At 38.9% G+C, this 12,480-nt stretch overlaps 2 protein-coding genes across 5 annotated transcripts in view; one reads left to right on the top strand and one right to left on the bottom strand.

Moving 5' to 3' along the window:
• SLC3A1 (solute carrier family 3 member 1) overlaps positions 1-11,862 on the top strand; it is a 27,451-nt gene extending 15,589 nt beyond the window's left edge. The window contains exons 5-10 of the mRNA XM_019748618.3: positions 1,490-1,609; positions 2,508-2,632; positions 4,087-4,282; positions 6,897-7,064; positions 8,080-8,196; positions 11,226-11,862. Coding sequence (XP_019604177.3) covers positions 1,490-1,609; positions 2,508-2,632; positions 4,087-4,282; positions 6,897-7,064; positions 8,080-8,196; positions 11,226-11,666 — 1,167 coding nt within the window. The 3' untranslated portion in view covers positions 11,667-11,862. The remainder of the gene's footprint in view (positions 1-1,489; positions 1,610-2,507; positions 2,633-4,086; positions 4,283-6,896; positions 7,065-8,079; positions 8,197-11,225) is intronic.
• PREPL (prolyl endopeptidase like) overlaps positions 9,676-12,480 on the bottom strand; it is a 34,551-nt gene continuing 31,746 nt past the window's right edge. For 2 of the 4 annotated variants that reach the window (XM_019748615.3, XM_074331937.2), the window contains exon 15: positions 9,676-12,480. In XM_019748615.3, the coding sequence (XP_019604174.1) occupies positions 12,391-12,480 (90 nt within the window). In that variant the 3' untranslated portion in view covers positions 9,676-12,390. The other 2 variants (XM_019748616.3, XM_019748617.3) reach the window with 1 other exon arrangement.

Genomic DNA, 12,480 nt, shown 5'->3' with positions numbered 1-12,480 from the left:
GGCTTAGCTAAGTGCGTGGCCCAGAGTTGGAACTCAAGTGCTTAGTGAATGAATGAATTTGGTAAGAAGTAAAGATGCTAGTAAGAACAAATCTGGGGGTTTTTGGCCCCAAAGAAAAATTGCACTGAGTAGAGCCCGCTAGGGTTATTTGGGTCAATTGTGTCCATGCTAAGGCTTGTGAGCGGGAGAGCCTGCTGTTAGATTTGAACAAAATTTTCAAGCTTTGCTATTCAAAAATGTCACCTTAATGGGAATTGATTGCAGCAGTATTAACCCTTGCATTGCCTATAGAAACCTTCAAGACCCTTGAATTGCAGCTCTGTAGAGATCCCGTATCCACATGTAGTGATAAGAAACACTTCAAATCAAATGGGATTTTGGGGGGTAATCCTCTTTTGGGATCTATGGCTCTGTTCCCCGATAGGTGAAAATTGGCTACTTACTTCTAGTATTTTGAATTACAGGTGGTTCTGCTCTAATGTGATACATTCCTAGAGCCACTGTCCCTTTGCAGAAGGGTAGCTTGTGGTCAGTGCTGGAGGGGCGACCTCAGGGTGGGATGGGGAGCTGAGATGTAGGCCCTCTGCTTTTCAAGGCCACTTGGTCCTCCCAACTGTCCCAGTCCAGGCCAGGTCAGTCTCTGCCTCCACGATTGGCTCATGCTGTCGCACAGTCCAGAATGCTCTTCCCGATCTCATTCCCTGATGAAATCCCACTGGCCAAGTTCAAGCTCTAGCTCTTCCTTCTCTGACAATGCCCACCCATGTTAAATTTGATCTTGGAGTTCCAACAGTCCTATAGACAGAGAAGTCTGCTCTCATGATGTTGAACTGCACCCTGCCTTAAATAATTAGGTAACCCTCTCATGTCTCATGTGTCCCCAACTATTCTGTAGATACCTTGAAGCGAGGGAACATGCTGTAGTTCTTTAGTGTCCCAACCGTATCACACATTTGGGCTCGCTCCTTCATTCTTTCATTCCATGACTGATTCACTAAGTACCAGGTTCTGTGTCAGAGGCAAAGGAAACAGCAGTGACAGCTGCCCACTCCCTCCAGAATCTCCCAGGCTGGCGGAAGGACCCTTCATGACCGGGAGCTTAACTGGTTATTTTCTCTCAGTTTGGAGTGAGCTTGAAGGACCTGGGCATGAGGGAGATCAGGTATGTCCGTTTCTCCTGAGGCCTTCCTACCTTTCATTCTTTCATTCTGAGTGGATTCTTTGAACTTTGGAAACATGCTCATAACATCAGTTACATCCGTAACATTCTGAATTCACGTATGAGGGAAGTATGGGAGTCCATAAATGCAGTTATTGAGAGTTCATTACACTAAGACACTGCTATGCTAAATAGATAAAAATACATTGAGTACAGTGCATGTTTTGTATGTGGAGATGGCTATTTTATTTATTAGCAGACAAAAACCTTTATTTAACATTATAATAATGTGTAGTTAATGTAACCAAGTATTTTGCGTCTTTGTTTTAGGAAATTATCCAGTTCTGGCTCGCCAAGGGAGTCGATGGTTTTAGTTTCGAGTCTGTGAAATTTCTTCTAGAAGCAGAGCACCTGAGAGACGAGGCCCAAGTGAATGCGACCCAAATCCTGGTAGAGCTTTGTTTTGAACTTTTTTTTCCTTCTTTTCTGAAAATGTCATCCGAGTGTGACACCAATTACCAGAGATGAGTTCTATCCTGTCTGTAGGAAGAGCTTTGAATCATTTTCTTTAGGAAATACAGAGGAGTTTCAAATGCATATGACCAGATGTTTCCACTGGGTCCTTTAGGAGCGAGGGATCCCTTGAGGAGTCCTTCGGTGACAGGGGTTCTGAGGACACAGACCTTACAGACTCCACCAAGGGCCACAACTACTCCCTGCAATTTTGTCATCTCAAGCAAGCATAGGTTTGGATTGTCTCTCCTGTCCATGTCCATTCCAGGACTTACAACCCTGGCTTGTGTTTGGCATAATTTTTTCTTTGGATTCTAGATTACTGTAACCCTAGGAAGGCATTGAATGAGTATCAGGAAACATTTCTGAAACCCTAGGAAAGTATAACAGTAAAAAATAGAAGTGGTAAAGAGACAAATTTAAATACATACTAATAATTTTGTGAGCAGATAAAGTGTAGGTGTAATAATGAGCTCTATAATCATTAAGATAATTTGTTTTGTTTGCCTTTAAAAGTGTCTGAAGCATTTAGGACATTAAATATTTAGGAAGAGGGTTTTGTTAACTACATTTGTTATCAATTTTTAGATGTTCAGTACCATTTGTTTACTAGATTTAGAATGAATAATTTAAGCATCAGAAGAAGTACTGATGGAGAGCATCAGATGGATGTTCTCCATCCATAAAGCCCCTTGAGCATTGAACGTCCTAGGATCGTCTCTGAGCATGTGTGGCTTGGCTTGAGCCCTCTGAAGAGACAGTCTATTCACATTAAGACCAGCTAAGGGCATCTGACATGTGCAATGATGGTAACCATGATGTCCTGTTTTCAAAGGGCACAGTCACAAACTACTCACAGCTGTACCACGACTTCACCACCACCCAGGTGGGAATGCATGACATCGTCCGCAGCTTCCGGCAGATGATGGACCAACACAGCAGCGAGCCTGGGAGATACAGGTAACCACAGGACACACCCATTCTCCACAGGTGCAGCAGTTTATCTCGCACATCCAGACACTCTCAAGTGATTTAAGTTATAATTTAACAAACCTGCCTAATTATAATGTGTTATAACTCGGTTAGACCAGTGCCTGGTATGTTTTCTCATGTTGCTTACCTTTGCTGATTTTCAGTTTCCTCTGTTTTAAAATGATGCTAACCATAGTACTTACTTCACAGGAATTTTATTAAAATTAAAAGATAATCTATTAGCTAAATGTTAGCCATTAGTTAGTTTTATCATTATTATTTGACCTATTAGTATCCTTCTACAGTATGAATCCATGTTTCAACTAAACTTAGATCACAATGGTTAGGAACACAGCTTTGGAATGAGATGGGCCTGAGATGGAGTCCTGTGTAACGGCTGTGCGACCTCGGACTGGTTAGTTACCAGAAGTCTCCGTTTTGTCATCAATTATAAGGTGATAGTGACGCCCTTATAAGGCTGTTGTGAGAGTACATGAAATAATGTATATGAAGCACTTACAACAGTGCCTAGCACATAATAAATAAACGTAACTCTTACTATGTTTATATAATCACCCAATAGACTCAAAAGAAAAGGAGTTAAAGAAATTTCTCCTCCTTAAAGTAGGTCCTCTGATTACTACCCCCATCTTACAGATGAGGAAACTGAGATTCTGAGCATGCAGGTAATGGTGACACATGTAGTAATGGCAGAGAAGGGACAGGAAGTGCAACACTTGGGCTCCAGATACTATGCACTTGACCATTAATGTGATGTCTCAGACAGCTGGAGCCAGCACTGATGCAGGGCATTTCAGGGGCATGAGTACCTGAGAGTGCACCCCAATAAGAAAGTGAGATTTCACAGTGAATCAAATACAAGGGGAAATTTTTTGGGAACCTCCGCCCCCGACCCCTTTTGTTTTATCCATACTGATTATTTATTCATATGATTGAATTGTACTTATTCAGCAACAATAAAGAACTTTCTAATTCATAAAGTGGCAAAGATGACTCTCATAAAGAGTGCTGAGTGAAAGATGACAGACAAAAAAGAGGACCCCCCCTTATCTTATAGCAGACATACAATGTAAGTTCTACGTGGAGTGATGTGAACTTATACAGAAGTCTTCCTGAAGTCAGTGAGTTTTTATCGGATTAGGAAAGAACAATATTGACTGAGAGCTAAATGTGTTTAACTTAGACACGGTCTAGTATTAGGCTCGTCTTTGGGTTTATTACAATGAGAAACCAACCAGGTGACCCGGCATGTCATTTCTCGGTCATCTGTCTTGACTCCACTTCCCAGTGAGTGGCCCCAGCCCAAGACGGTTAGTAGTGTGTGCATTCACACCGCTGCCCCCACCCCGTTAATCAGATACAAGCACTTTCCTAGTCTCCTGCCAGGCCCTGACGACACTGCACCCTGCCAACTCTTCCAGGTTCATGGGGACTGAAGCCTATGGGGATACGATCGACAGAACTATGATGTACTACGGGTTGCCTTTTGTCCAAGAAGCAGATTTCCCCTTCAACGATTTCCTCACTAGGCTTGACACACCTTCTGGGAATGGTGTGTTCCAGGCTATCACATCCTGGATGGAACACATGCCAGAAGGAAAATGGCCGAATTGGATGGTAAGTCCTCACGCCCAGATCAGCTGAGCTGGGGCTGGTGACCTTGTTGGACAGTCACATCTAAAACATGGGGTGTGTTGTCTCTTAGTGACCTTCACCTTTCCCTTAGTCAGTGATTGTTGAATGAGCCACGCCTGTCCCAGCTTCTGACCAGGTTCTTGTCATTTTTCTTCATTCTTTTCCTTCTGGTTCTCAGACTAGATCATTGAAATTGATTTGCGTTCAGGTTTGCTGATTCCTCTGCCATTTCAAATCTGTCAAGCCCCTCTAGTGAATTTTTCATTTGTTATTGGACTTTTTACCTGAAATTTCTATTTAGTTCTTTTTCATAATTTCTCTTTATTGATAGTTATCTATTTGATGAGACATTGTTCTCATAGTTTCTTTTAAATTCTTTATAGTTTAGGTCTTTGAATATAATAGTTGATTTAAAGTCTTTGTCCAGTAAGTTTCCTTGGCCATATTTCCTATTGAATGCTTATTCCCCATAATGTATGGGCCATTTTTTTCCTGTTTCTTTGCAGATCTTGTGTTCTTTTTGTTGTTTTTAAACTGGGTATTTAAAAAAATGTAATGTGTAAATTCTGGAAATCAGTCTCCCCTCCACAGTGTTTGTTGCTGCTGTTTGTTTCCTTAGTGACTTTCTTGGCTCTATCTCCAAACTCTGTGTCTTTGTTGTGTGGCCAATAATGTCCCTGCTTGGCCAGCTTATCGGTCACCTAATGTTTGGAAAAAGATTCCTTAAATGCCTTGAAACTAAGTCTCCCAGCCTTTGTGAGGGGCTGTGTGCCTGTTGGGGGATGATGTCAACACTCGGGCAGGCAGTTTATAACTCTTGGTCTTCACTTTCTGTTTGCATAGAGACTCAAGATCAGCCAGAGGTGAGAGATTAGCCTTCTCAGCTCTTCCCTGGGCATCTACACAGCCCTGTACGTGGGAGTAGCCTTCTAGATTCCAGGAATATGTCAGAGCCCCTTATGGACATCTCATTCCCTAGCCTTTAAGTTTTTTGGTCAATCTCTGTTTAGGCCCAGTTGGTAGGTACCACCAACTCAGGCAGGTGTAACATTAAACAACTGCTGCTAGTTGTTTTTGGCAAATGTGCTGGGAGTAGGGCTGTTTGCACAGTCAGACCAGATAAAGGAAAAAAAACCAACCAAAAGCTGCTGGCGAGGTCACAGTTCTCTAGAGATGAAGCTTCTGTTGAATGCAAAACCAATTCTGCCGGGCGACTGTGGCTGCTAGGCTGCTGGTTTTCACACCTACTGTAGTTGCAAGGCTGTTGGTTTTCAAGGCTGTCACAGATCTGAGGGCAGGAAATAAGGGTAAGTCAAAAGGACACAAAGCTTGCTGTTCCGAGAGCCAGCTGTTTTTCTTGAATAAATCGTCCTTTGATTGTTGTAAGACTTCAATTTCCAGAATTCTGAAAAAGTGGATTTTTAGTTTTTGCCGGCATTCTTTTATGGTAGAGATTTTTGGAGGGTCTTACTCCATCATTCCAGAAGTGCCCCCGTATCACAAATTTTGTAACATACTTTTAGCACTTTTTTTGTTTTTTTCATATACTGAAATTCTTGGGAATCACAGGCGACTGGGACCTCTCAGCCTATGAGAGGCCCTGATGATCTCCGTCCATACATGTGAAAGACCTCGAAATATTTCTTCAGTTCTGAAAAATGTGCTCTAGGTCCAAAAGGCTTGAAATTCATAGGGTTTCTTATCAGGTGCTCTTAATGAAATAAAAAATTTGACCTAATTTTTCTGGCATTAAAAATAGAAAAACGCTTTATAAAAGGTAATTGCAAAGATAGTTTTAGTACATCTAAAGGGAAAAAAATAGCAGCCTCCATTTTCCTGAATTGCAGCAATCAAGTTCCTATTCTCAGATTCAAGTTCAAAGGCTGGTTGTGCCTCATACCCCAACTTGAATAAATGACGGTTTCTCAGTTTGTTTCATACCCAACAGCACTGTAGTGAAGGGGGAGTACAACATAATATAGGTGTGAAAGTACTTTTTAAGCAGCCAGGGCCACTCAGCACATGCTCGTGAGACTGAGTTGAGTATATGGAGAACGTTGTTCGGTGATTCAAATAAACTTTTAAATAAGGACTAGATGTTATGTAATTAGAACTTTTAACAGAAACTTGACAAAATTTCCTCATGGAATATGTAAATTTCTTTATAAAAGTTGATATATCTTTTAATTTAAAATTTGTTTTGAATAGTTCAAAAGTCACACACACGGCAGGTCTTTCTCCCACCCGTCACTTCCACCTGGTCTGTCCTTGTCCTGCTAACGGGGACACGTTTTTGTTTCCTTTCCTGTCAATATTCTCTTATCCAAATGTGTCAAGATATTAATATGCACCCTCATAAATTTTACCTTACTTGCAATGTCATCATGAAGTGCATTTGTTTTGTTGACCATAATGGCCAAGACAATAAATCGGTCAGTCACACAGTAAGTACCGTAGCAGGGTTGGGACTCAAATCCAGACTTGCTGGTACCCATGGTAATCTTGTTTTACTGCCTAGTGAACGTTCTGTAAAATAGAGTAAATCTTCTGGAAAACTGTGTGTACAGCTGTGTTCTTAAAAATATCTGCCTTTCAGATCGGTGGACCAGACCGTGCCCGGCTGACTTCTCGTTTGGGGAAAGAATATGTCAACATCATGAACATGCTTCTTTTCACACTTCCTGGAACTCCCATAACTTACTATGGGGAAGAAATAGGAATGGGAAATATTTTAGCCACAAATCTCAACGAAAGCTATAATGTTGTTAGTATAATTTACCTACACACCTTACCATACTTTTTTGCTAAATCAAAGAATTTCCTATTTTTACATTATGGCTGAAAATCATTACTTTGCTTGTCTTTCTTACTGCTAGACAGTGAGAATTCTCAGCTTTCTTGTCTGGGGAGTTTGTTGAAAATGCTGCTTCCTGAGACACACAACTGAATTTCTTGTGTAGAACCGTCATCTGTATTTTAGAGATGTTTTCCCGCTGATTCTTAGGCACAGTAACATTTGAAAACCAGTGTTTTGAGTTTGGAATATTATTTATTGCCCTCTACCTGAGACATGGAGTTAGGAACATTTATTACAGTGCTTGTGTGTATTGCTAGGTCTCACTTGACCATAGTACAAAGGTTCTTCTTTTGTTGACAAATGTAATGCACAGCTTCAGACTCGAGTGCTTTCTATTTTGTTTTTGTTGAGGCTACAGATCTAATAATTGTGTTGCTGGGTAGATGAAAGATCTTGAACTTGTAATTTGTATGGTTAGCTTTCAATTCTATGAGATGCAATTTCCCTAATATTTAGTCAAAGTGAAACTTTTTCTATTTCAGCTTCTAAATCTGTGGATATGCACTCAGGTGCAGTCAATATCAGGCTGGGTAAAAGAGGATAGAAAAGTTAGGCTCAGTTGTTCATGGCTGCATATGTGAATTCACCATCATCATATCACAGTAGAATGAGTTATGAGTTGGTCATGGCACATTTTGAAATCCTGCATTACTCATTTTTAGGGAAAAGCAACCAAGTTTCCAAGCACGTATCAAAGTTCAGTTAGTATAGTCTGTTCAGACTCAGGATGTTAACTATTTTTAATTATATTGTGAAATTAGTTGATGTATTGAATGTTAAGAAGGTCTTTTCATTATGAGATGCTAATGAGTACAAGTGCTAGCTAAGAAATATAGGGAATTAAATAATTATGAAGTAAATCAAAGCCAAATAACATTTAATAAACAGACTAATGTTTTCTCTTTATGGTCTTTTGACATAGGATACCCTTCTCTCAAAGTCACCAATGCAGTGGGACAATAGCTCAAATGCTGGTTTTTCTGAAGGCAGTCAGACGTGGTTACCCACCAGCGCAGATTACCACACTGTGAATGTTGATGTAAGTATCAATGACAATTTTATGCTGATTCAAGAAACGGGAAATGAGTTTTTGTGCTGGTAACGTATTCACACTAAGTCTAAAACTTGAACTGATGCTCTTTAAATTCGTTGCATAGACTTCCCCTGCAGTTTTCATTTTTAAGGAGTTTGCAAATCATGTTTCTGTGAAAATACGAACTGGTACAGAAGTGTACCATCTGAAGTACAACTCTTCATTGGGATGACTAAGAGCTTTGAGCTATTAAGGAAATTGTATGGAGGTTTTTCAGCAAGCACAGCAGCTGTCCTTCCTCCTTCCCTCCCTTCAAAAGGAAAGAAGATCAGTCAATCAACCTAGGATAATGTGGACTGTTTACCTGGAGAAACTGAAGTCATGAATAATTCCTAAAAGTAGATGTTGTAGAAAAGTACGCCCTTTGATTTTTGCCTATACTATTTTCTGTTCTTATGGTTATCAAGCTTGCCAAGTTCAATGAAAAAATTTCCTACTAAATACCGTGACTATTAAATAATTAAAAATGTAGTGCCTGTGTCACACTAGCAACAATTCAAGTACAAGAATGCTAATACTTGTACTCATTAGCATTCCACAATGAAAAAACCTTAACATTCAATACAAGCTCAGTGGCTAGTGGCCACCTTATCGAACAGCAAATACAGAACATAGAACATTAAAATGTATTTTAAAATGGCCTTTACAATTTTAAGAGTAACCATTAGAAGACAGATGTAACTGTAAAATTTTCAATGAACAATACAGGAAAAATAAATTACATGAAGAAAACCAATTGAGCCAATAAAAAGTTAAAAAGGAAGACAATAAAAAAAAGTACAACTATAAATAAAAGATAAAGCTGTAGGATTATGTCTAAAATGGTAATCTCAAATATAAATGGGTTAAATTTACCAACTAAAAGATAAAAATTCTCAGATAAGACAAAATCCTATATAAGAGACATAGCTAAACAAAAAGACAGAATTAAAATACAGATATCGAAGGCAAATACTAACAAAAAGCAAGCTTGCCTCCTGGCTATAGCTATCAAAACAAAAAAATGCATATATGTCTTGACCAAGTAATTTCATTCCTACATGTTTATTTAGGAACATTTGCACATGTAGAATATAATAAATACTCAAGAATCTCTGCTGTTTTTAATAGAAGACTCTGGAAATGATTTAAATGTTTCATCAATAGAAAACCAGTTGAGTCAGTTGTGGATTTTATACAATGGACTTTATGCAGCTTTTAAAAAGAATGAGATTTATGTGCATTGATATGAGACCATCTCTAACATGTACTAAATAACATATGGTACAGAATGGTAACATGCCACCATTTGTGCACAGAAATAAAAATATGTTTATATGTTTACATAGGCACAGAATGTATCATTTCATATGATACATTAACAGTGAAAACTACATAAACAGTGGTAGTGTCTACCTCTGAAAGAGGAACTGGGAAGCTAGGGGACAGTGTTGAAGGAAACCTTTTTATTTTATATATTCTTCCTATAATTGAATTTTATACTGTGTACATGCATTTCATATTAAAAAAAGTAAAGTTACAAAACGCAGGTGTGGAAATATTTAATAGCCAACAAAATAGAATTCAATATGAAAAGCATTATGAGACAAAGGCCAATTTTTAAAAATTGATAAAAGAATATTCCACTACAAATAATGAATCTATATACCTAACAATAACTTCAAAATACATGAAAACAAGTATTTGAGAAATGCAAAGAGAAATTAACAAATCCACAATTACAGAGACACTTCAACATACTTTTAGAAAGTGGTAAATCAAGTAGACAAAAATAATTGTTAACATTTATTGGGCACTTCTTATGTGAGTGGCACTGAACTGTGCTTTTGCATGCATTATCTAAGGCTACAGAAAATGTTCATATTAATTTGACAAGTCATATCCACATAGATGTACCATAAATACTTTTGTACCTTGTAAACAGAGAATAAACATTTTTTCAAACATCCATTAGATATTCATTAAAGACTACACATTAGGTCCCGCTCCCAGACAACAGCTATCAAAACCACCACAATCAACACAGCTGGCAATAATACAATGAAAGGAACATTATCAGTCATTTGGCAACAGCTCTTATGAAGAATAATTTGGCATTATGTATCAAGTGTTCATATTCTTGGACATAGTAATTGTCTTTTGGATATTTATATCCCACATTAATAATCCAAATATGGGGGGAACTAAGAATATAAGAAAGTATTAGAAACTTGAATGTTGAAATAAAAGGGTATGGTTAAGTATGGTATAACCAACCATTTACTAGAACATTACTGCCATTAAAATGACATTGATGGAGGTTATATAACAGGAGAAGATGCCTGAAATGTTAGAGAGAAACAAAAAGCAGGAGAAATACAACATTAAATTATGTATGTTGTTTACGTAGTTGTAAAATAAACCTAAGTGTTCGTTAAAGGACATATATTACTTCTACTGTTTAAAAAAAGTATTAACTTTCTCTTTAGGCAGCATTTTGCTTTGCATCCTTTTTGTTACTACCTGTGCAAGCAATACGTGTCTACACATTATTCTACAAAAGGGAACACTGAAGCCCCAATTCCCCTGAAGCTCTGAGTCTGTGGTCACGGTGGCTGCTTTTCTGCCAGTTACAATATAGTATAAAGGGACTTTATTTAGGCAAGTTAAATATCCATTGACTTAAGACATGGACGTTTGTTCTGGGATTCCTAAAGTGGAGTCCAATTTGGTGTCTGCATGAGCTCTGGCCAAGACGCCGCCGGCAAGGCGCATGCTGCAGCGACTCCCGGACAGGGTGAAACCCCGTATCCGTCATTTCCATCAGCAGTTAAACTATTTTTCTCTACTTATTAATGCTTACAATTTGGTAGTTATTTTAAGGGGCAAAATTGAAGCAAGTGTTTTGGGGAAATTTCTCAATTGACACTAAAAATATTTTTAAAAAACTCTTAGAATCAAACATTCATGTTAATACCTTTTTTTTTTTTTAATAGGTCCAAGAGACTCAGTCCACATCAGCATTAAAGTTATACCAAGAATTAAGTTTGCTTCGTGTCAACGAGCTGCTCCTCAGCAGGGGCTGGTTTTGCTATCTGAGGGCTGACAACCACTCTGTCGCGTACACGAGAGAGCTGGATGGCATAGACAGAATCCTTCTTGTGGTTCTGAATTTTGGAGCCTCATCACAGCTAAATGTAAAGGAAATGATTTCAAATATTCCCAGCAGAGCGAGGATAAGGTTAAGTACCAATTCTGCCAACAAAGGAAGCGAGGTTAATACACACGCCATTAATCTGGACGCAGGCGAAGGACTCCTCCTTGAATATGACACGAAGGAGCTCCTTCACCACCAAACCGAGTTCAGAGGCAGGTGCTTTGTTTCCAGCCGGGCATGCTACTCCAGCATATTAAACGTACTGCACAGCTTGTGTTAGACACCCCTGTGGAAGCGATGAGGACACGGGCCTTCTGTTCTACTCCAAGCATTTGCAGCAACGTCACGTACAGCACACTGCTGGGGACTCTTTAGGAACAGTCATTAATTCCTCGCTATTTCTGTACCTTGAGTGGAAATGCTTTAGGAACGGTTCTCACATGTTTTTAAAGAATAAAATGTTTAAAACAAAATCATTGCTTGCAGGAACTTGTGACTTTACTGAGAAAGCATCAATAGAGATGTCCAGAACCCGTTAAGACTCCAGATTATTAGAAAGATCTGATGAATTTTACTATGAAGAATGTTCTTATTCCACAAAACGCAGGTACAGAAGCTAGAGGATGACTTACGATCCAAGTGTCTAAAAATGTTCACTGAGGGAGGCAGGACCTTGACTTGTAAACCGTTCCAAGAAAATCACAGTAAAACAGACAAAAACAAAGCTGTTCTGCTGGGGAGAGGGGAACAGTTCTGTCACCAATCCTTCCTTCGCCCCCTACTCCATGTACTTCTAAGGAGCATGATTAGAAAACTACTTTCCCAGGTTAAGGGACATGTACGTCAAGGAGACACAGTGTAAGTGAGATGTACACTAAACTTGGGAGAAGCAGATTTTTAAAAATTATTTACTAACTTAAAAAAAAATCTCACTTTTGCTAATCCAAGTGGAAATAAGACTGAAATGTTTTAGTGTGTTTCCAACTCCCATTGAATGCAGCATTTCAGAATTTTAGGTATTTCTTAAGATTCTCGAACACACTGGTGCTGTCAAGTCCAAGTTCCTCATATAGGAATTTAATTTGGGCTGTAAT

Source organism: Rhinolophus sinicus, chromosome 2 (genome assembly GCF_057876585.1).
Source record: "Rhinolophus sinicus isolate RSI-liver-muscle chromosome 2, RSI-T2T, whole genome shotgun sequence".
Lineage (NCBI taxonomy): Eukaryota > Metazoa > Chordata > Mammalia > Chiroptera > Rhinolophidae > Rhinolophus > Rhinolophus sinicus.
This window is presented reverse-complemented; position numbering and strand designations above follow the sequence as displayed.